Source organism: Leuresthes tenuis, unplaced genomic scaffold, assembly GCF_036924035.1.
Source record: "Leuresthes tenuis unplaced genomic scaffold, fLeuTen1.0.hap1 SCAF_4, whole genome shotgun sequence".
In the NCBI taxonomy this organism is placed as follows: Eukaryota; Metazoa; Chordata; class Actinopteri; order Atheriniformes; family Atherinopsidae; genus Leuresthes; species Leuresthes tenuis.
This window is the reverse complement of record NW_027325358.1, coordinates 26747071-26772541: the sequence shown is the minus strand read 5'-3', so window position 1 is coordinate 26772541 and position 25471 is coordinate 26747071. Positions and strand designations below refer to the sequence as shown.

At 38.6% G+C, this 25471-nt stretch overlaps 1 protein-coding gene across 1 annotated transcript in view; it reads right to left on the bottom strand.

Moving 5' to 3' along the window:
- The window catches only part of LOC140304728 (alpha-1,6-mannosylglycoprotein 6-beta-N-acetylglucosaminyltransferase B-like), a 119895-nt gene that overhangs the window by 74160 nt on the left and 20264 nt on the right, over positions 1-25471 (bottom strand). Inside the window, exon 3 of the mRNA XM_072383482.1 lies at positions 6827-6977. Coding sequence (XP_072239583.1) covers positions 6827-6977 — 151 coding nt within the window. The remainder of the gene's footprint in view (positions 1-6826; positions 6978-25471) is intronic.

Genomic DNA, 25471 nt, shown 5'->3' with positions numbered 1-25471 from the left:
AATACGACGTAGAGAAGCATACTCTGGGAGGTTTAGCAGGAATAAAATCTGGCAGAAAATAAAAGGAACTTGAACAACGATCCACAGCATAAAGAACAAGAGTTCTAGAGGGACCTTCGTGTTAAGAGAGATGATAAAATGAAGAGATCCTCTGTGCCTTCGTGTGGAAGCCAACAAGACAGCTTGACTGAAACATTAAACGATGATTAGGATCAAAGAAGGACATGGATATACATATTTGATGGCCCACTGTAGCATGCTTCTTGAAATGAACCTCCATTCCTTTTGATGATTTTCGACAGTTGGCTCTTTTATAAACAAGAGGAACAAAACAGAAACGAGGAAGAGCAAAGATAAGACAAAATGGGGGAATGTATGTGGGATAAGTAACAAGAGGAAACAGACAGATGCCAAGTGGAAGTGAAACAGCATGAGAAAAATCAATGTTAACTTGCCCTTCTAAGGATACAAATAGAAATGTGCTTTCATGTTCTTATTTTTCTCCCTCTCTTTCTGTCTAATGACATCATCCTGTTCAAGGAGGATGAGAGCTGAGGCAGTATCCCATCAGACAAAGTTATCTGGCCAAGACATGCACATAACAAGGTATCAACCTGTGGGTTTCTGTTCATGCGGATTCATTCCATCACGCCATAGAGTTAAACTGTTAGGCTCTGCAGTGACTATTCAATTTCCGAAATGCACACAGGCTCAAATGGCATCACTATCCCACTGTGTGTATGAAATATTTATACCTTGATTGGTGTGGCGGAGAGGATTGCGTTAAGGTTGTATTTTTTGCACTCGCCCTTGGTTTCCTTAGAGATACATACTTAGGTAACTTAGAGAGGCATGCTGTTCTGTCATCTCGCCTTTTGCAGACAGAAACTTTATCACAATGTTGAAAAAAGGAGCGACTGAGACTCAGTAAACAATGCAGCTAATTTGTGGAAATGAAATTCTTCACCAATAAGTGTGAAAAGATTCTATAACACAAAACCACTGAGCAACCATTAACTATGAAGGGATAGCACTGCTGCATAAAGTAGATCCAACTATAAACAGCCTAACAAATCATAAACAGTCAAATCTGTCATGCAAAAGCAGTGGATCATTGTCAATTCATCTAATTTAACAACAGTTAACCTTATTTTAAGGAATTCTTCTAGTATGAGGAACGACAAGTTAAGATGAAAACATGAAATTCTTTGATGAACATTTAAGGAAATTTAAGAACAAGACACAAAGAAACCTTAAAGTCACACTCTGCAAGTTATAAAAGCTATAAAATTATATCTCTGTACCACCCAAGAGTACATTTAAAGTAGAATAAGTAAAAATAAGACGTACCTTTATATATCCAATGTGTTATGACAGTTCAATAAATAAAGCTAAATTAAAAGATAATAATAATTTCAACTATACAACTTTGAACCAGAGAGTGATTCTCAAGAAAACCCATGAATTATATAAGGCTGTATGCATAGGTAAGTATCATAATGACATGGTATTCACTCTGTATGATTTCAGCAATTCTGGTGCAGCTAGCTCCAGGAGCCAGGTCAACTCAGACCTGTTAGCTACCCAAGTGATCCTAGTGGTAGTTCAGTTCCTGGGATTAGTGCCACATAGCAGAAGCAACGCTAAGTGTGAAGATCAGGAGCTTGGTTGCAAAAATCACAGAGACACCATCAAAAGCCCCCCAAAATGTAAAGTGACTGTAAAGCAAATTACTGTGGTGTGGGGCTAGAAACCAAAAGAATAGAATAGACTTTATTGTCATTGCACACCAGGGTACAAGGTGTGTACAATTGTGGGTTCGCCCCATAAGCTTGTGCACTGAATTAAAAAAAAGAATAAAAAGAGTGAAGTATAAAAGAATTATGCAGATGTATATATATATATATATACACACACGTACTATAATATACACACACGTATATGCACATAGATATGCATATATATATATACATGTACACATGGCTATATTTCCATATACACACAGTAGAAAAAGTTTTTGAGGGAGGACATGTTAGTGATACAACAAAAAAAGGCAACAAACTCACAAAATAGCACACTCAAAAAGGGTGCCTCGAGCTGCTGCGTCCATGCTCGCCACCACCACACACTCAAGTAAAAAAGGAACATGTGTATCTGCTGTATCTCAGCCCCTGGGCGCGCTAGAGCAGCTTCAGGCCTGGGTATGTGCAAAACAAAAGCATGTACGGTAGTTTTAATATTCACAAACTTCTCTAGAATAGCTTTAACTGTCTAACCATGTATTTTGAAACATGCGCTGATCCTTACCATTCACAGGTGAGAGTGGAGTAGAAAAGTTAGGAATCATGAGTGGGATGGATTGCAACGTAAAGTACAAGGAAAACATAGCTCGGAACAAATATTGACCCAGCAATCTATGGCACAAAGTGTTCACAGTCACAAAGGCCTGTGGTTAAGTGTCTCCCACTATTCCCATGCTCCTTCTTATAAGCATTTGCTGGGTTTTTTTTTCCTGATATGTCGTTGCTTCAAGCAGAATGGCATGCCCCAGTGGCAACGTAGGAATACATGAGGGCTGCGTTGTGCTCATATAAAAACATGACAGGAACCAGAGTGAATTAAACTGTTTAGAGCTATTATTGCTTTCAGAGTGTTTCATCACATCTCCAGTTGGAACAGCATTTGCACCTGTGCATACAAGGTTCAAGATGGAGCAAATAAATTGTGAATAAAAATAAATTGGGATTTTTTTTTTCCTTAGCGGAGTACCTCCAGCAAAGCCACATGCTTAGTACAGTGCTGTGGAAAGAAGGCCCCTTGGGATAAGTGTTGTTACTGACAGAGCTTAGACGAGTGCTTAAGGGGGGAGAGATAGGTAAAGCCAAGCCCGGGCACTGATCTTTAAAGAGCAGATCCCTCAGGGAGAGGCTTACCAATTTCCCCTCTTCTACATAGCACAGTAAAACATAGCAAATCAACTCTACATCCTTTCCCCCTCCCTCATCCACCCTCTCTCATTTTCTCAGACTCTTTGCCATGCGTCTCCCTTCCTTTTTATTTCCCTCCGTTTTCTGCTCTAACGAGTGACTGCCCTGTGGGCGAATCACAGGCTGGGGCTCAGACATCAAGTCCCATTCACTGCTACATGGGAGTGTGTCAGCACCAATGAAGCTCACACAGAGATAAGACTCCTGCACAGTATGCCTGTACATGTGTCTCTTTCTCTAAATATGTGCCACACTGGCCTGGATTTGGGATGTTTCCAGAAAGCCCTCCTTTCCCATTTGCTACTCCACCCACTGGTAAACAAATCACACTTTCCTGTATGTGTGACAGAGGACAAGAGAGCATAGAAGAAGGACATAAAGAGCGAAAGCAGACACAGTAAATGTAGAGAGAAAAATGGACAGACAGCAACAGACAGAGAGGAGAAATAAATGACAGAATGAAAATTACTGGACTGAAGAGGGACTTAGGTCATCCCTGTGTGACAGTCGGAGTGAGTGTGTTTGAGTTTGTGTGTGGCAAGCCATTAATCCTTCAGGTCATGTGTTCCGTTAGGGGACTGTACCCTGGTGACACGCTCAGAGTGGCTTTGACAAATGTCCTCAAATAAACTAAAATACACACAAACATGCTTATCCGCACATTACAATTACACACAGATATGTGCTAAAAGCATATCTTTTTCCATCACAGGAACATCATCAACAGGAATATGTGCATGTGTGTACGCTGCTCATGCATGTCAGCGGCCAACACAGCTTCCTCAGTCAATAACCTTTTCATTCTGCTTGCTGAATCAAAGCTCCAGCCATCAGAGGTCCAATGATCTATTGAGTCAAAAAAGCATCAATGCTGTGCAGAGAACAAAATTAAATAGTTTTTTTTTTTCAGGATGGTCTGATTTTGATTTTAGATTGTTCACGAAGAACTCCAGTTGAATGAAACTGATAATAACAAACATAATGTTTGGTCTCTGATGGGAGAAGCGTGACATGGCTTGCATAGGTTGACTTTTGTCGTGAAGGGAAAATTTGAATAATGCAGACACGGCAAAAAACGAAGCCTGAAAAAGGAACATAATGACTTTTTCTGTGCTTTAGAGTACATTTTTGGGTGTCTGCAGTCACTGCTGATGCGAAAACCCAGAAAAAACCCAGCACTTTTTTTGGGTCCCCTATGAAAATATCCCATTCAATGAGCCGTTCCAATTTGTAGTGGATTTCAAATCCACATTATTAGCTCAGAGTAGAATTGTTAATCTTTTTTCATCTTTTCTTCTTGACCTCCTCCCAATTTCAAGATCAAATCTTGCTCCATTCGCTGTATCTCTGAGTGCTGTATTCGCTGAGTAGGAAGTGGAAACTCTTTTGCTTTTTTGCTTTGTTGGAGGAAAAACACAAAGTAATTGAGTTTAAATTGCCAGTCAAATATTTTTCTACAGCATCAGTTTGATGTGTGGTAGTGTGAGTTCTCAGGCTGTTTGTTCTGTAATAGAGTATTAATATGCTCAAAGGCTCATTGAATACTACCGATCTCAAAAGAGGCATTAAGTTGTTCACTCCATGCCCTTGAACTGGCTGAAAAAAGATTGTTATATCTCTTTTTAAATACATGCCAGCTAAAGTCAGGCTGTACTGAGTTTATTTCACACAGGTTTAATTTGTTAGCACGAGTGTAGAAAGTACTAATGCTCATCATTAGTAATATGGGCAATAGGTTGCCATAGTTGCCCACTTGTGTGTCATGAAGGCGCCTCACCCAGCACCAAAGTACTGCTGGAGATTAAGCTCAGCTGACTGCAGCATTGGTTGAGTACTTCTTTTTTATTACCGCACTGTGTCACTTAAGCAGCCCGGCCTAAAAGAACTGAATGTTATTTTGATCACACACACTTTATCTACATTGCCAACTCTGCAAATGAACCCTACAGCTGCTCAGAGAATATGAAAATGAACATGTTAGGCTCCTACAAACACTGCCAAGTGACAACCTGAACACTCCAAAGGCACAAGCTGTTACCATGGAGATTATTTCCATCTCTACCAAGCCTATATAACATGAACTCAACATAAGAGAGGATAGTTTCATATTTTCTGACTGATGAAGATGTAAAAATGATAATCACCATATATAGTTTGTTGAAGAACAAACACATTTATTACCATACTCTTCGTTTTACAAAAATCATAATTACATAATAATAAAATGTTATCAAATATATACAGTGATTGAGGTAAAACTGTAGGTTAACCATATTTAACAGACATTGATTGCAGCTCATGTTTGAAATAAATTACATTTTAACGGTTAATCTATATTCATCCCAGCCCCCAACCCAACCGACCCCTATCACATCAGTAATATATGGATGCACCATTCTAGTTTGAGTCTCTGGCGACAGACAGTTACAGCCTTACCAAAGCACTTCGCTGTAATGGCCTAAGAGTAGAGCAGCTTCCTCTGCATTAAACAGCCCATTACTAGACATTGATTGCAGTTAACACCCGCGTCAGACCATATTAATCGTTTCATCCTTCTGCTCCGGTGCCTCGACGTGGATCTGAACCTGAGTGCTTATCGGGGATCATTTAACAAGGTTTGAGGAAATGAGGGGATTTCTGTCAGTGTGTATCACATCACACCTGCTGAGTTTAGTGAAGCTGTGTGAAATGAAAGCTGAAATCAAGAGAACGCTAGATATAATGGACAAATGGGACGTTTTAGTGTTAACACGGCAAAGAGAGAAGCAGTTAGGTAAACCTGGAGCAGCAAGATCATACACTACTTCTCTATTTGCAGCAGGGATTTAGTGGTAATAGCCAGAGATTTCCAGAAGAGAACATAAGAAGGGAAAAAATGAGAGTGGACAAAAATGCTATGTTACAGTACGTCAAAGAGTATGAAGGGAAAAAGATAGAGAGCATGACTATAATGAAGATAAAGAGGTGATGTACTGTAAATCTATGTGTTGTAAAGAATAAGTAATCCTACAGAGCTCTACCAGCTGTTTCATCTGTAGACATGTGAAGTGAGGCAGTTCTGATCCTTAAAAGGTTGATTAGTCCAACTCAGTGATATTGTTTTCCACCTTGTGAGTCTTTGTCACAGTATGGCCTCAGCAGAGAGGCATCAGCCAGAGAATAAAACACATGCGATCCCATCACGAGGTGCTCCATAGTTTCTGCTCAAAAATAAAAAGAGTATAACTCACACCAGAGAATTATTGAGAAACAATACTGCCCCCTTAGGAAAAGTTCCCTTTTGTGTGTCACATGCACTTAACCTCATCTTTAGAGGGATTGGTTGCAGGTCCTGAATCTATTCATTCCAGTGTGAGCTCAGACTCCGACCCGTTCTTTGATTCCATAGTCTCTAAATTAAATACTGGACCCGTTTTACACAAGCCATACGTTTTCCATGTTTGATGATGATTTATCTTTGTTGAAGAAATCTGAAATTCTTTTTGCATTTACGACCCTGGAACCCTTTGTCTCAGCAACACACTCTTGCGAGTACTAGCAAAATAGATCTTAGCATCATAAGTCGCACGATCCAGGCAACATTTACTACACTTAAACTGTGCCCACTTAACAGAATGGAAGTCTATTTCGTTTCATAAAATTTATGTTAAATTATTATCTATGTATTTGCAATTGCTATTGTTGAGAGAGAAATAAAAGCAAAGGTACCAAACATCATTAACTGTGATGTTTATTCAAACCACTTACATTTTTGAGCTGTAACATAAACAATTGGATGATAGAAACAATCAACATGAATCTATGCGAAAGCTTTAAAATAAAGAAAAAACTCAGAATACCTGTTGATAGCAGAGCTGAGCTCATCCAGGCGCCTTGCGTCTGTGGCGGTGGTGTTGTCGAGTTTAGACAAGCTGTCCATCCTCTTCAAAATCACCTCCAACATGTCAGTGATCTTCCTCAGCACACCACGCGACTCCACACCTCCCAGCACTGAGTGGAGAAACACATGTGGAAGGAGAAACGTGAGATCACTAGAAGGCTGGACAGTGAGTACAGACAAACACAACAAACAGCATGCCAATTCACCACAAAGCCTGCAGCTCTTTGGCTAACCAGATGGTAGCTGATTTTGGAGAACTGTCTCTCTGTGAATATTAAGAACAAAGTCCCATCTGCTACGTGCTAAACTGTGAAAAAGTCCTCAAATAAATTTGTTTGAAAACATTGTTTTATTTTCAAGTATATGAACAAAATACAATACTTCATACAAGCTCTAACACTTTTAGCTTTTTACAGTGAAGAACGGCATCCCATTTACATACTTGCTCCTTTTTGTGTGTTACTTCTCATCTTGAAATCTAAAAGCCAACGGTTTGATTATATCAGTCCTTAACCTGATTATCCTCCGCTTGATCTATTCTGCCCAGTGCTTTATTCTCATCTCTTATCATAAACTGAGTTCTGATCAGGGCAGACACCCAGACACTCTGGAGTCTGATGTCTGTATGTGGGCTTATCTTTATATCCTTTAATACCCTTTGATATGACAATGTGAAAATGAGATTTCCACCAAGACTATGAGTTATGAAAAGTCAAGAACTAATTATGGCCAGGCGCTCAGTCTCTGTCTTTTTCGCCTCTTGCTCAGTGTGTTTGAAGGCCAATCTATTTCATTCACTTGGTATATGAAAAGGGGAATTGAAAGAAGAAGCTGTGCATTCTGTTGTATGTGAGGAAAAGTGAGTCAGAACCGGTGTTTCCCCTCATGGGTCTAGTGGTATGCACTGAAACACTCCAAAAAGATGAGGAGTGCAGTATGACCCATTGGCACAGTTATCAGGCGTGTAAAGTTTATGTTTACATTAATATTTTCATTCATTCAACTTGATCTTCAACAACTTGCAATGCAGTAATTACAGTAAAAGAGTCTCTGCCAAGGGTGGAGCTTACATCCATTTAATAGTCAGAAATCACAGAGCTATACAGAGTATTCCCAACACTCGGATGTCTTATTTTGGCCTTGGTGCTGTGTTGCAGGAGAAAACAGGCCACAACACAAATGAGCACACCCAGATGCAGAAACAACAAGGACAGAACAATACACTGCATAAGAGGTCCACCAGACCTCATGAAAACAATTGCACTGACGCTGCCAGGCTCAGACTTTCTGTGAATTTTGTCATTATGGTCCAAATTGAGGACAATGAAAGTGTGATAATAAGAAAGATAATTTCTAGGACTAAGCCCTAACTTTTAAATCCTAACAGAAAAAAAAGGAAACCTAAAACAAGAGACAAGAAGAATTATGGTTCAATGATGTTATGATGCAGATGTTAACATTTTCTTTCCAACCTTAAGCCAGTCATAATAAATGAGTCATTCAGTACAAGTGATAGTGGATGACATATAATAAACATCAAGGAACAAAGTACATTCAGTGAGTTGGGTTCTATTCTTTAATGTAAGCACAAATCTCCACATGTGGAACAATCTTACATAGTTTTACCAAAAGCATCTTGTCATTCGTACGCCTCCAAGTCTCTGCATCGTCCAAGAACAAAGGCATGAACACGCTTTAATGAACGGTCATGTTCAGAATCAGAATCAGAAACAGTTTTATTGCCAAGTAGGTTTACACATACAAGGAATTTGTTGTGGTGTGCTGGTGCTTTGTTTTCAGTTGTTGATAATTTAATAAAAACAATAAATAAACGTTGAAAATAAAGTAAAAACCTTTAGAAACTATATAGCTAACAAATTGACAACCTTTTGACTTAAAGTCAAATGTTTACATTTCAATATGACAAAGACCCAGAGCATACCTCTAAGAAAACACAGAGGAAAACTCTGTGAAAGTCCTGGAGTAGCCCAGTCTGACTCCAAGACCTGAACTAAGCAGAGAATCCCTGGAGAGCTCTGAAAATGGACCTCGACTGCATTTAACTATTAATGATGTTTAGTGCTCAAATTCCATCATGGTGGATAGACAGTATCTTATAGATAGAACTGAACAGCTGGTTGGTGTGTTATTATACAAATAGCTTTATTGTAAACTGATATAACAACTGTTTTAGTTTATTTCTACAAGTTTGTCCTCCTTACAAAAATGTCCCTGCAGCCAGAAACAATCTACGATTTAATGCAAAGACTATATGACCTCTGGTGGTAATGAGAGCTCTGCATGTAAAATGTTAAAATGGTATCCAAACAATGTCCATAAAGATGCTGTTTTACAACTATATAAACATTTAAACATCTTAAATTTCTAATCCTACCCATGTAATCTAACTGCCAAAAGCCAACCAGGAAGTGACAACATTTGTGTTGAAAAACAGTTGGCATATGTCTAATGATTGTTGGCCATTTGCTGTCCTTAACCCACCATCCAACCCTGTATTTGAACAAACAACCAAACAAACAAACTTTATTGTTTGATTCATACCAAGACATGACAGCTGTAGATTCCAAATGTGTGAAATATGCTTTCTTGCAAGTAAAGAGGCTTTGAATCAATTGATTCTTTAACTACCATAGAGGGTGTCGGTTAACAGTATTATGGCATACAGCTGGATGCAAAAGAGACACAAAGGTTGAAGTATATTCAAGAATATTTAGTAGGGTCTGGTTTTGTGTTGAAAACAGCTGGATTGCGCTTCCTGACCACTTTGTCAAACCCATGTCTGCTGGTTGACAAGCAATTACAGCCAATGGGCTCCAGTGCCTATCAGCTCTGGCACAAGGTCACTGTCTACCACGATTTCCACCAGCCACAGGAGGATGATAGGAGGAACTCACTCAGTGAGTTATCATCTCACAGACAGATGTATTCATTTGAGAGTGACAGAGCCATGTCCTCTGCCTATGATAGATTGCTGTGTCAGAGTATGCCAGTGGGTCACCTAAGTGTAATCATTGTGACTAAATGATCTAAATTGTCTCTGTGTGGACTAATTTGGAATTGAATGAATTGGATTTGACTGATTTATGACAGCATTACAATGAATTGGATTTTATTGGCTTGAACTGGACTATATCTTTGAAGTGCCCTGGGATTCCATTAGCTGTGATTTGGCACTATATAAATAAAGCGTAGTCATAGAACCTGCATTCCAATGGTTGTCAATTTCACATCATACTGGCAAGCTGGGACCGATACACCTCCGTTATTTATTGGTGTCATGTGTAAAAGCACAGAGGCGGTGCAAGGGTCAAAGTTAATTCACTGCTGGTGTGCTTCTGAGGCATCAAGCTAGGTAGTAACAGAGGCAAAATAGTCTTTTTGTGTAAGGGAGAGCATCGTTGAACACACCAGCCTTCCAAACGACACATCGTAAGCACACATTGTTACAACGCTGACACACATCGTTTGCTTTGTGTAAAGTACCAAAGAGAAACAGCAGCAGTCTTTCTTTGTGCCAGTAAAGTTCAGCCAATGTCAATATTAGATATATAACAAATATTTTTTTATATTTTTGACTGCTGTCAGCAAATGATATTCAATTAAAAGAAATAATTTAACAGACAACATCTGATCATCAAATAAAGCATCATTCAAATCTCTCAGGTGTAATATCTGTGCAACTAAAGTGTCTACCAGTATCTAAAAGACAGGAGAAGAAATATTCCACCTGGGAATTTATGGGTCGACCTGTTAAGTCTCAAAGTGCCGTGAAGTCACAAACAAGAAAGAGACAAAGAAAGCAGCTGAAAAATAGGACAACAGCATCAGGATCGAAAAAGAAAAAAAGATTAAGAAAAAGACGACTACCGAATAAAATCAAGTATGTCTGGCCAGTGAAACATCTACATTCAGTTCAAAGTATATTTAAATTACAGCGAAAATTTAAAAAGACATATCTTTTCCAAAGAACTCATGACATTGATCATAAAACATACTGATAGAAACCACAGCACGCAGTAGGAAGTTAGTTGTATTTGTGCATTGTACTGGTTGTCCTTGAAAAGGATTACATGAAAGCTTAAAAGTGAAATAAAGATGTATAAACTGACATCAAATCAATTACAAAAGTTGCCAGCGCTGCAATTTATCTCATGTACAAGGGAGGGATGAGTTGTCTTGCGATCAAACAAAAGTTGCTTTGGAGCTGTCAGCTGGGAATCGAGCAGAGCACTGTTTGACTGACAAGCTGTTTGTGCTGGTGTATAAATCCAGAGAGAGTGAAAGCAGTGAGTTAACAGCACAAAGCTCATGGCATACTTTTTCATGAAGTGCCTGAACTCCTCGACTGACATGGGCGGAATAAATCACCTCACACATACGTACAGTACACACACTCTCAAATATACAGTGCCCCACTTCGGCTTCCATATTTGGGCAGAATATTTAGTCATTTCTGTTGAGGACTGCAATGCATGACCAGAATCCTGGTTAATGCCTTTAAACTGACTCCTGAGGAGTAGGAGAGACTTTTTGTGCATGCGTTAATGTTGATGTGAGGTTGCACACTGCAGTATGTGCAGAAAGGTGGCTTTTTCTTTCTTTTTTCTAAATCAACCCCTATCAGTTTCAGTGCAGTACAGTTATTATGGAGGACTATTGATTGAATACCAGAAAGAAATATTACAGAATGCTAAAACCAAAAAGTCCTGGCAAGTGTATACCCTGCATGTACTTTTGAAATTAGTTCATGAAATAAACACACCATCAACTGGCTGCTTGACTTAAATAACACATCATTTTAGAGCTCTTTTTTAACCTCCTGCAGGTTCTATAAAATGTTTTGCATGTGTTTCTCATTCACTCAGACAATCATATAGTGTTTGTATGAACATATCATGGGCAGTGTGGGATTCAGTGTCCTGCCCAAGGAAATTTCAACACATGGACACTTTAACAATCAAATTGCCGACCCTCTGGTTGAAAGATGACCACTCAATCCTCCCCACTTAAAGACAATGGAAAGAGAGCATGTAAAAGTAATGTTCTATATATACAGCTGCTAAAAGCGCAGACGAATTGGTCTGTAAATTACAGGTTATGGTTCTCATTCTCAATTCACATCACTGCTCTCATCACTCTGATACAGCAGCGCCAATCACAGTGATGTATGACAATAACAAGTCAACAAGCAGAAATTCCCTCATGCAAGAAATTACCTTACTGTCTGAATGGTGCAGAATGGCACGACCTGATCATACAACACCTGAAATCTGCAGCCAGAGGCAGACAGTATGGCTTTGTGCTCATACAGTAACACAGAAGGCAGAAGTAAATAACAGTGTGTGTTGATGAAAGCGATTATGTGACCGCAACACAGCAGTTCAAAGTATAACGGCTTTATTTTGCTGTATGTTACAACAGTGTTTCATGAATAAAGCATCAAATGCTACTTTTTACTATAGGAGGCAGTTGCATGCAATACTTAAAAGCAGCAGTAACCCTACAGCTGCTGATAAACAACAGAACAGTGAGACAAGAAAGCGGTCAGAGCAGTAGGTTTTATGTACTAGCCCCTAGTATATATCCAGGAGAAACGTTTTACATGTACAAAAGTAAAAGTTATTGTGACTATATTAGCTTATTGAGAAAAACGTCTAATCTGAAAATGTTGCAGATTACAACAACATTACATGTGAAAAACTACTATGATGATAGCAACTTTCATGATGTTTTCTTCTATCTTTTCATAATGCAGGAATGACAAGTGTCATCTGCAGGCATGTCTTCAGACACCAGGTGGAATGTGGCTCACAGAGCTGTCCCCACGTGTGCGTTCATTTAATTAATTTCACAGTGTGAGCTCTAATTGTGGAAGTTATTGATTGGCACTGTAGTTTAATACTGCAGTGACACTTTAAAACATTCCTTGAGAGACATAATCCTATGCAATAAGTTAAATCCTTTGATGAGATTGATAATATAGTTTATTTTGCATTTCTAGATCTATCTAATGTCAAAAACAAATTCCCCAACACTGTGCATTCTCTCATTTCAGGGTGCAAAAGGGCAAAGTCCATAAGCTGATTTTTGCACTTGTATCAATAACTGGCATCAACTGTGAGACTACACAAATGCAGAAATGTGTATATATGTCTGTGTAAATATTTATTTTCAAGATTTACAAAGCTGCACTATATCCTCAGCATGAGAGCTACAGCGAACTTAATTTTTCACACAGCTTAAGAAGTCAAAAGCACTGGCTGAGCCATTTATCATTTCAAACTACACAATCCGGGCAATCTCAGATAATATCAAAACTAATGTAAGGAACCACAATGAGATAAAAAAAAAAACTGTCTGGTTTCATGCTAAATTTCTCTTTTGTGAAAATGGATAAACATCAGGATAAGACCACACCGAACATGCAATGTTACATCTGCAGTCTTGATTATCTTTGAATGTTGAACAAAAAAAAAAACTGTGGGGGCTCTTAAAAACAGTGGGGCTCCTTATTATAGTGTAATTGTGCCTTAAGGTGCTCTGGCAGCCTGTGTGATTATGTGTGTGATTGATTGTAAAACTGAAATTAGAGTGAGGGAGCACACGTCAACAGAGTGATGTGGGTTGTGAGTTCTTTTTTCCTTGCTAATTAAGTTAAGTGCCCACTAAAATAGGGTAACAACATTCTACATGCTACATGCTACATAACTGCCACAGTCTCCAGGATCAGGATCAGCTGTATATAAACCGATCAAGAAACAGTGAGAAATGAGAGTAGAACTGGAGTAGAGCAACGGCCATTTGAGAAAGCTTTCTTAGTCTCAACATCTCGAGCATGATAGAGCTCTGTCTTAGAAAATGAAACTGCCTTGAGGCACACTTGCTATGGTATGATATGTGGTGTGTTTATGAGAGAGCTTTGAACTATTAACCTTCCTACGGTGAGTAAGCCGATCGTTAGTGTGGGCATGCACGTACCCCCATGAACTTCTGTGTCGTGGGTTCATCTCTCTGAGGAAGGTTGCTTATAACACATATGATGAGTGAATTACTCATACGTGCATATATAAACAAAAACACACCTGTGTACACACACTAAATATAGTCCATTATGAGTGCCAGAACTGGATAGTGTGTGATTGGCTGCAGGGATGTTTGCATTTTCATGAAGAGAAAACCACTTGTGGTTTGATAGATGCTGACGGAAGGGCCTGCTGGATAGGAACTGACACAGCTAAATTAACTTTAGGCTGATGTCATTTTGTCACCCACACATAAAATCATACACATGGTATGGAGGATACACTTCTTTACATAATTCTTAGATTATTTCTCACCTTATAGCCAAGATCGTAAAAATCATTCAAACTTGATTTAATGGTGACACATACCACATTACTGAGACAATTCATCAGTGCTTGATAACTTCCCTGTTATTTTTTAAATATTTCAACCCAGTGAGATTATGATTTATATTTAAGACCTCTAGCTATGTCTGAAAATGCAGTCTCGATCAAGTATGACCATATCTGTTGTTGTGGTGTTCTCCCATTTGTTTCTGTCTTTAGATTACATCATCGCCACAGTCTCAGATAAAGGCCAAACTTTAAGTTCCTATTTACCAGCTACCAGTGTGCACTTAACATATATAAAGGCTTTCTGTAAAAGCAAAGCGAGGGAGGCCTTCCACTCCTGAAAAGCACAGCCTGCTGTGATGGAAAACTCCAGTGGAGTAAGGTGAAAGTGTGGTATCCCCGGACAGTTGTTTTCTGTAGGGCAGCTTTCATGTGACATGGCAGGAATCATAAAGCATGAATACAAAAATCTCTAAACTGTGACTACAACCTTTTTTGTAACTGTCTAACCACATACTTTATAAAATGTTTAAATGAATTCTAACAACCACTTTGAGCTCCCTCCTCATCAGCATTTGTGGCCAAGTAAACAGCAGAAGGACATGGAAAGTGGTCATCATCACGTAGCAACACGTGTAGAGATGTAGGTGTGCTTCTAAATAAAAAAAACACTATGGATGTAGGGAACAGAGTAAGGAAAACATTAAATTCTGTACAATGTTTGAGCTTTAATTGCAAAACTATAATGTTTTGTGCTGTGGAGTAGTGCAGATATTTTATAATCAGTCATGAGTTCTGGTTGGACTCACAACAGTAATGTATGTTAGCTTGACCTGGCAAATAATTAATTTTCCTTCAACTATAGATATTTTTATGAGCATCACAGAGCAGACTTTAATTGTACATGTTGTCATGTTGAAAAACCATAATCGAATTTATCTTAATCAGTGGTCGCCCAGGTAGCGGAGCGGTGGGATGTGTCCATGGAAAACCTGATGAAAGGCTGCACAACGTGCTGTATGTGTGTGAACGAGAATCACTTTGTAGAACCTAGCCAAGATTAGAATGTACTATATAATGCCAGGCCATTTGTCCACTCTGCTTTTCATTACACCTTCTCCTTGATCTTTATCCTTCTGTTTTACCGCCTTCATCTTCCCGAGCATCTTCATGGTCTCTTTGTGCTTAATTCCAACTCCCGTTGCTAATTTCTCATCCTCTCCTCTGCAGGATGAGGCTGGGAAAGTGCACATTAACCAATAAAACTCAAAGACAGACAGACGCATAGTCAGACAGACCTGTGTTTAATGCCTGTCGAACACTCAAAACTCCAGAACATCTCCTCTCCAGATTTTCACACCCATATTCAATTACTACAAATCCCACAGAGTTTAATTATTAAGATGCAAGAGGTCCACTGTTCATTAGCTAAAAAACACCATGACTGAGTGCAGACGGAAAGGGTGGGATGTGTGTGTGTTTGTGAGTGTTTTGACTGCACAATGAGAATGAAGTGGAGGGTGAGAGAAGGGCTTCGCCAAATAAAAATGTAACAAATGAAGAATTTGGAATGTGGTGTGTAGGGCTGGCATTAAAGTAAACAACGCATAGCGCTGATCTGCAATAAAGTGTAATAAGATGTAAGACCAGAAGTAATGGGCTGATCAATAAGACTTTCCACCGTACAGAACACAGCAGAATAGAATCTAATAAAATAGAACCAGATGGAAATGTTCGGGGGATGGGACACTCCTCTCAATTCCCTCATCATGGATTAACTTTTGAAATATTTATTGTTCATTTGGTTTTGATATTTTCTCATCATTTATCCAACAAATTAGATTTCATGAAGGGAGATGGGCCGGATGAGAGGAAATTAAAATGCATAAAAAAGGGAGAAAAAACACATCTACAAAGACTATTAAGAGACTTTCCACATTCCATTTCCTATGTTTTAGAGTGATCAAAGAGGAGATGTGGTAAGATTGTAAATGGCTGTAATCTCGCCATTTGTGTTGCAACAGTTCAGTTTCAAGTCAGATGTTATCCTCTTCAGCCCTCTCCCCATCTTTACCGCTCTTTTTATGCCTTTGTTAGGAGCTGTTACATTTCATGAGCACTTCCTATCTGTAAGATGTGGCATTCAAAATGGACACTGATCTTTGGTTGACTTTAGCATTTTCCACCAACTGCCCAAGGTTGAAGGAAGGTAAAAGGCCACTTATCCTCTGATCTTTTATTTCTCAAACACTCTACAATTTCCCCTCTATCTCACTCTGTCATTTTGGTTTATCACAGATTATCTTAAAAGGATGACACAGGATGAAAAAGCAGCATGACTAAGCTTGCAGACGCACATTAAAACAAAGGACTAGAGAAAGAAAAGGAGAAAAACACATTTGAATGAAGACCAAATTGCATACACACATATGCATTAGGAAAGACTAATCTCTTGACAAATGCCATGTGTATGTGTGGGTGTATCTAATTCTTGATGAAACTATGATGAAATGGGGTGACAACACTTGCATCATGACCATGACTGCAAAAATACATCCATCCATTTTCTATACCTGCCTTATTGGTTGGGGGGGGGTCTTTCTTCATAAGAGAGAATTATTCTTCTTGGAATCACAATCACGTCAAAGAAGTGTTTGTTTTGACACTGTGTCTCAGCACATTGAGTTTCAAATTTAATAGTGGATACTACTAATGGATAGCACACCAAAGCAAATTTTTAGGTGAGTCATTGCATCCCTGTTATCCTTAAGGCATTGGAGTACAGCATATCCTTTAAAACTCAGGGGATCCACACAAAGTCAAACAAAATCTTCATATTAGATCATTTGTAAGTCTTTTGTAAGCGATAATCAAAAGCTATGTATCTCCACTGCAGACACCTTCCACTCTTGCTCATTGTTAAGCTTTACTGCATTTAGTCTGGTTTTAACAACAGGAATGCATCTCCTCTCCCGTAAAATGTTCTTTGGTTGCTGAATCTGTACGTCGAAGGGTGTAATAATCCCGAATGATGAAATGTCATCCAGTTTTTTTTAAATTTTTTAATTTACATTTAACTATTCAATTGAATAAAACTATTGCAGGCATCTAGTTCACTGTCAGCTGAACATACCTCAGCAATAACAGAGACTGCCACTTTATACAGACAATGCAGTTGTCTTCAGGTAGAGCTCAGTGTTATACTGACTTTCATTTAAATTACTTTTATGTAGCCACATGTTGGGCAAACCATAAATAAATTTCACTGATTAGTGCTAACGGAGTAGCCCGAAGAGCACGAGCCTGAGCCCTATCTTTTCTTCACGCCATGAGAGCAGCAGCTGCAGAGCTGAACTAATACTAGGCCTTTCACGGATGACTTTCAAGCCAAGACTGATGCACCTTTCTTATGAATCATGGATTTGCAGATCATTCTAAAAAACACATGTGGTGTTACTTATTCACTACTTATTCACTAATTGCAAAAACTTCTTCTTTTTTAAGAAGTACAACATTCATGCACTGCTCTGATTCCAAGCACTAATAGCACTCAATGATTATAATCATTGCTTAATGGTAATGGAGCAATTTTATTAATAAATTAAATTTTTAATAGCAGTGATCACTGACTGTGAAGACCACGCCTGCAACAGCTTGGCTAGTGTGCTTGTGCAGAGCCTCTGAACATACAGTAAAGTGAAGCCGATCACAGACATTGTGCTGAGGCTGAAGACAGAAACATTCAAGTGCAAGCCATCATTGCACTTTTTCAAAAAGATTAAAAAAATCAAGACAATAAAAATCTAAAACTTTTGGGATAGCAATCAAATCCCGTATTGTTAGCATGGTGCATTGGCTGCTACTGTCACTGTCAGCTGTATGTCTCTGGACACTTTCCCTATATTCTCCAGTGTTTGCTGCAAAGCTGCTTGCAGAAAGCATAAGCAATCTTTGGATGCTTTATTGAATGGTTTGTGCTTCCTCTCCTCCACACAGTTGTTGTCCTCCTTGCAGTGCCCTTTGCTGGTATTGCTTATCTTCCTTTTCTGCCATTTGCTAAAACAAGAAGAGGTTCATGTCATTTTACATCAAAGGCCTTTTTGGACCAGAGGAGGTGTGTGTTACATGAGAACAACAAAAGCCTGGTATATGTTCCACAGTAAGAAAAAAATGCATACTAGAATTGGTCAAATGCACACAGTCTGTACTGTATCAGAATGTAGAACACTCACCAAAACCAATACTATTTCCCCCAACTGTTTCTCAGAAAGCATTTGTTTTTTTGACTTTCACGTTTTCAGCTCTGCTGTCTGCTGCTCTGCTGCTCGGAGCAGACAAACACTGAGCTGCAGGGGCTACTTGCCCACAGCTATGTCTATTTATGTTTGTGTGACAGAGAATTCTATCTCACTCTGAGACTGGCAGAGACGGCGAGGCTTTGAGTTTAAAGTGTGTGAATGGGTGTGTGTCTGTTAGTTTGGGGCATGAGAGAATTTAGATGAGAAATATGTATGATGTGACCTTTTCGCAGAGCGTCGTGTTTGAGCGGTCATATGTGTGCTCAGCTGTGTGTTTACGTGTGTGTGTGAGTGTGTGTGTGTGTGTCTGAGTGCACATATGAGTAGGTGAAAATTAGGTCATACTGAGGAATTTCCTGGAATAGAGGTATAGAGTATATCTACCATACAGCTGGGTGTTGTTAAATGATTGGGCTATTTTCACATTTGCTGAAGGGGTTGGAAAACGGGATACAGCAGAAAAAAATACTGCAGAATATAATTGGGACAAAGTGTAATTTACTACAATAAACTAAAAGATGGGTTCACAGTTTTTCATTTTAAAAGATCCATTCCAATCATCCAATTTGAGTTTCAAAATAGTGTTTTTTTAAGGGTTTTAAGTTTTTTTTGTACGTTGAAACCAGCAAATGAAGAATCGTAGTGATTCAGAGCTCTTTTAGCCTAACCAGATGTGGATTAATTGAACAAAGATGGTTTGCTATGTTTTATGAATGTCAACTATGTTCAAGGAAAAAAAAACATGGATCTAAAATGAAAGGAGCACATGTTTTGGCATTTTGTACAACACTATTGTTGTGCACATGTGCAAGGTGAAACCCAAACCTAAGGCAGTTGTTGTATGAACTGTGTCACGACATAAGCTAAAAGGGAACATCACAGTAAAACGTGGTTGCACTGCAGCCCTGAAGGAAGAGAGAGAAATGAAGGAGGTGAAAAAGACAGTCATCCATCAGTTTTAGAGAAATTAGAAAATACAGGAAGCAAAGAAAATATCAGACAGGGAGACATGAAAGAATATCTGTGACTCAGATAATAACGCCATCTTTTATACAACTTTGCTTTCTTTACCAACCTCTTAATTCTTCCAAGATCTTTCAGCTTTCAAGCTTCATCCAATGTTTTTCATACCTTGTTTTGTCTTATTTGGAACTACATCTTTTGGTAAAGGTTGTAAAATCCACTGTTTGCTTCAGGTTGGCTTATTTGGTGACCAAAAAAGGATTTCCTTATCTCTCTACATTTATTTGCCTGGTAGAGTTCAAATTCTCAAATAGTTTGGGGATTTTGAGTTTTTCCCCACCATAATACTAACATGTCCGTGACATTTCAAATCAGTGTGACTTTTGTCTCTAATTTCTCTCCCAGAGAGAAACTATTCTACAGGATTGCTGTCTTCTTTTTATCTGCTGTTATATGTGTGGACGTCTGGACCTTTAATTCAATCTACAGGGTATAGATTAACATCTGTCAAGACTCTGCTCTGTGCTCGGGGGTTTGGCAGAATGTCTTGTTTTTGCGACCTGGCATCTTCACTCATCTCATTGACTCTGACTAATGGGTAATGAAGCAAATGACTGGTGAAACTGTGTGTGAGGGATTTAAGACATACCATTTCTGTAGCAAGAATGGACAAAGGTGAAAGGTGAGCTGCAAACTGGGGATGTACAAACATTTACAGGTGATGTGAACAGCTAGGATGAGGCCAGGTTAGGTATTTTGGGGTTGCAAAAAGGGTTTTATTCAGACAAGTGTGCTATATGTTGTACAAAAAAGCGAAATTGGGAAATGCCAGGCAGTTCTGAAGGGGTAGAACAGTGGTCAGTTACCCATATTCATGTTATTTTTATTAGCCCATACTCCATATTACTTGACTGCAAGCTGCCTCTTTGACCCCCAAAAGAATAATAAACAGCAGCTGGAATAGATATCACTGTCTTATACAGGGCCAAACTTTAACACTTCAAATTGTTGTGTTTTGCCCTGAGATGGCTAAATCAGAAAACCGAGGGAATTGTTTCAATTTCAAAGAAACAGCTAGTAACTCTTAAAAGATGCACTAAATAATTGAGTGAATTTATTATAACGTTATGAATAAATGATACAAATCTCTACATTAGTTTCCAACCCATTCCAACCAATATTTTATATGTTTAATGGCGGGTATACATATTCATATTGGTGAATACATTTTGATTATGTTTACTACTATGTGTCTACTTTGCTCTTAAAGCTTTAAGATCAGATACAGAACTTAGTCTATATGCAAAAAAATTTAGTCTGTCGCTTTTATAATGATACTGGGTTGGCAATTTAAAAAAATATATAAATATATATTCTATATACAACTGACCAACAAGGGATTTAATCATTTTTTTGCCCCTTATTCAGCGAGTCACTGCTTCATTTACAGTGTTTCTAGCCCTTAGAAGGGGGTTTACACAGTTAATGTTGGTGATGTTTGGTGTTTAGCAAGGCTACTGAACTGATAGCTCTGAGGTGTGAAAGAGTGTCAAATTAATGGAGAGAAGACCTAAATATTTAAAAGCTGTTTCGAATCTACTGTTGGGGCATTTGGAACAAAGGGAAGAAAAGAGAGGAAAACAGATAGGAAAAACCATAAGGCAGAATTCAGGCCAGATGACGAGTGCCCTCTGTTCCCAACTGACACGCTGTTGTGTAATCTGCGGCAGGCTAGTGTCTGCCTGCTCTATCGCTGTCTCAAAACACACTCATACACTCACACACAAATCAACACATGCATACACTGAAGCTTAGACTCTGATCGACCTCCCTGCCAGCGTAATCTGACAGCTTCAATAAGCTTCTGTTTGCATCCGAGGCTCTGTGGTCTCCCCCTAATTACATTATATTTCAGCTACCTGAGACCCCACTGGGCTTTATTTCTGATGATGGTGGTGCAGAAATGAGATGTTAGTGAGTGTAGAGAGACATTCAAAACAAAGTGTGCTGTGCTGATGAACACTGCTGGCCACTTAATGAAGAACACAGGCCAATATTACCTTCCCTGGTAGAAATGAGTGCCTGTCACATTTGAGTGCCACAGCACGGCGATGATAACACCATGCATGGAAAGAACACACATATTAAATCCCACAGGATGGCTAATCAATTATTCACAAACTCCTCTGGGATGTGGATGATGCTCTCTTTGAAATATTGATAACAGCAAGTTGACAGTGCCAAGTGTGTTTTTGTGTTGTTACTTTGTGTGTGAATGCGCAGGTCAGAAAAAGCACAACTGCAGCACCAGGACTTTGTTTGGGACACATTTGGTACGACTATGCATACTCAGGTGTTTTTCATTTGTAAGGCATTACAGTAAAACATATACTGAGAATGATATATATCCTGCAGACACACAAAGCCAGTTTCATGGGCTTAAATGAGTGTCATTACATATTTAGACTGACCTTGTTTTTGAGTCAGCATCCACTCTCATTGTCATCCGGCAGCTTCCCACCTTTCAGTGTAAAAACGCCAAGAAAGTCTCTTTAAAGTGGAGCTAATATACAACAATATGATTGTTATAGAGATACATAAATTCAATCAAAGAGGAGCCCCAAATGGACAAAGTTGAATTTTTTTTAAACATCCTACACGCTCGAAGAATACTAAATAGACTGAGGATGACAGTATTGATATAAGAAGATATAACTCAGCAGGGCTATTCCATCAAACCATCTCCTTTTAAAACGTTCCCCCTTAAAAACATTTTGTTTGAAATGTTTCGTAGTTTAGGGAGCTAATTTAGGGCTCTACTCGATATGAATATTTTCTTTTGCTTTTTAAAATCAGTTTTTGCTGTTATCTATGCCGTTTCAAGGCAACTGACAGTTTAATGTGGCAGAAAATGCTCTGAAAAGATGGATTAATTATGACAATACGGCATTCTGCACAATTTAGAAGATAAAACAGGTGGGACAAATAGCTAGATGAAAGCAAAAACAGATCTCCATAAATAACCCAATGCAGTGTATAAACATTATAAAAACAATGCTACAATATATATTTCAATATGTTTCCCCTATTTTTGACCATAGATTCAAAAATGGGATCTTATGGGCAAGTATTAAACCTGTAAAAATATATTGAAATATTGTTCTCCTTTAAAACAATCTATTTAACCCTTGAACTTAAACTATCTATTACAAAATCAATACAAAAAGGCAAATTAGCTCAGTCTCTTTTGTCCTCTGCCTCTCAGTGCAAATGCTTTCTCCCTGACACAAACTGCGAAAAACAATCATCAAACAGTACCGCAAACAGAGCACCACAGTGTGTATATGTCAATTTTATTTTTGTGAAAATAACTTGCTTTTTTAAGTCTGGATTTCACCTCCAGATGAAACCTTTCAGCATATAAAAGTTGATATATAAAAGTGTCAGAAAGAAGATAAGAGAAGTGGCTATGGATGCTGTATGTGATTATTACCAGTTACTATCAATACAAGTCTTGTTTATTTGTATGTTTGAAGTGTAATCTCATTCATTAGACAAAACTGCAACAGTTGATATTCCAGGTTCCCAAATAATTAATAAGTTTAAATAAAAGCATACTGATGTAACACAATGTTGAGTTTGCATATTTGCATATTTGCTTGGGATCATCATCCTGTTGAATGACCAAATTTGTGCCACGCTTTAGCTGTCAGACAAATGGCTTCACATAAGACTTTGATTTGCAGAAGAGGTCATGGTCAATTCAAAGACTGCAAGGCACCAAGCTCCATTATCACCCCTCTGCAGCCGTGCTTGATTGCTGGTATGAGGACCTCTCCACTTTGGTCTCTGTCCAAAGGACATTGTTCCAGACGTTTTGCTGTTTGCCCAGATGCAACTCTGGAAAGCTAAGTCATGCTGCCATGTTCTTTTAAGAAGGAAGAGGCTTTCTGTTCTAAAAAAGTCATACTGGTGCAGTCTTTTTCTACATCACATGCTAACTACGGCCCACAGAGTCCCAGAGGCTGCTCTTGGGTTTCTCTGAGCATTACATGGTCTGACCTTGAGGTGAACTTGCTGGAACATCCACTCTTGGGAAGATTGTCAACTGTCTTCACTTGTGAAATGGAAATGCCTTGTTGCTCTTCTCAGACTGATGAGCAGCAGCTTTGTAAGATCATGCTGATGTCTTTCCTCCGTGGCATTGTGTTAACACACATCTGAATGCTCCAGACCAGCAAACTAACAAAACGTTTGCTTTTATAGAGGTGCTCACACCTGCTGGTGATGAATTAATCCAGTGTATTTGTTTAGCTGTACCTGATTGTTACTTATCCTTTGAATTCTAATGGAAGCAATAATGAAGGACTTAGTGTTTCAAATAGTCTATCTGCACATTAGATTAGTTGATGTTAAAAAAGAATTCACAGTGTAATATATTGTTTCTTATTCTTCATCTGATCTTGTATTTATTTATTTTTTCTTTCAAAATTGCTTTTTCTGGCAAAACCTTGTACTCTCTTTTTCACATAACTGTCTCTGTATATAATTTACGATTCTATAATAGTGTGAATGTGTTTCATTTCTGTGGCTTTGGCTTCTTAATAGTGTTGCTGGTAATAAATAACACTGTCCATTGTCTAACAGAAGCCAAGAAAGTATACAGATTTAGACAAACACACGCCCACACACCACTTTATCTCAACAGATATAATCTTGTCCTGACAACAGTGACAACAGATTGGTATCTTACAGTTGTGTGGTATCAATCTGCTGAGCTGCAGATGGTGGCAAACATTTGGTTTAAAGGTACTGACAGTGGCAGATCAAGCAAACTATTTTTTCCTTTCTCATGTTGGTGTTTACAGTTTTGTAACGACCTTTATATGTTTGTATGTGTAATCGATAATTTCGGATTTATATTCCTTCCCAGATTCACAAACCACAGGATGCTGAGCCGGGCACATTTCATTCTTCATAGATTGATTCCCGAGCCGCTTTGAGACTGCCTCAAGAAGATCCATTAAGGAAATTAAGAATGATCAATCAACATACATTACTCCAACTTGATCTTCTGCAGCTAATCAAGAAACTTAAATCTGGACCAATGCAGTCAGATGCACACCTACAAATATTCAAAGTTCTGCTCTCATTTAGACATATACATACTGCCCAATGGGGGTGTAATGACATAGCAGTAATTATCAAGTATTTGAAGGAAAAACACCCTTCCAAAGCAAGAAGAGAGATTAAAAGCCATGATGTAATTTAAGCCAATGTAAAAGGAGGCCAACAAGGATCTGATCCGAGCACAGACTACAAATAAATAATGGACGATTCCACCATGATGTCAGCCACCCGTTTTGGATCTAATGTTTCTAAGTTTTGAGTCCTTCAAAACAGCATTTTCCTGTTGCCAGATGGTCTGATTGGAGTCATAAGTGACCATTATAGGACAAAAGTGTGACAATAAAGGCTTACTCCTGAAAACTACGTGCACTATAAGGACCTGTGGACCAAAACTGATTGGCTTAGTATTTTATGTGAGAAGTTTGAATGGATGTCCTTTGGGGATGTTTTGCGTGGTCATCTGTGGTATTGCACTTTAAGGTACTTCAGTATGTTCAGAATGAGATTTCTGCTCAGCTCTGTGTTTACTGTCATTCTGTTTGGAGCTGTGATAATTTTACCTGTGAAGTCGAGTTTATTTCTGTGGCACACTGAAAAATAGTCTCGGTTGACAGAGGTGCTGTACAAGCTGTACAAATATAATATAAACTAAATGAGAAACAAATATAAACTGAAATACACAATAAAAATGAATGAGTCCAAGTAAAATACACAAACTATACTGTAACCAGTGAATAGAAAATGGTTTTCAGCACTGCTTTCAAAAGATCAAGACGGGGCGGACGACTGTTATCTGAATCTGTTAGAGGCTGTCACCAAAAAGATTTTGTCATCTCT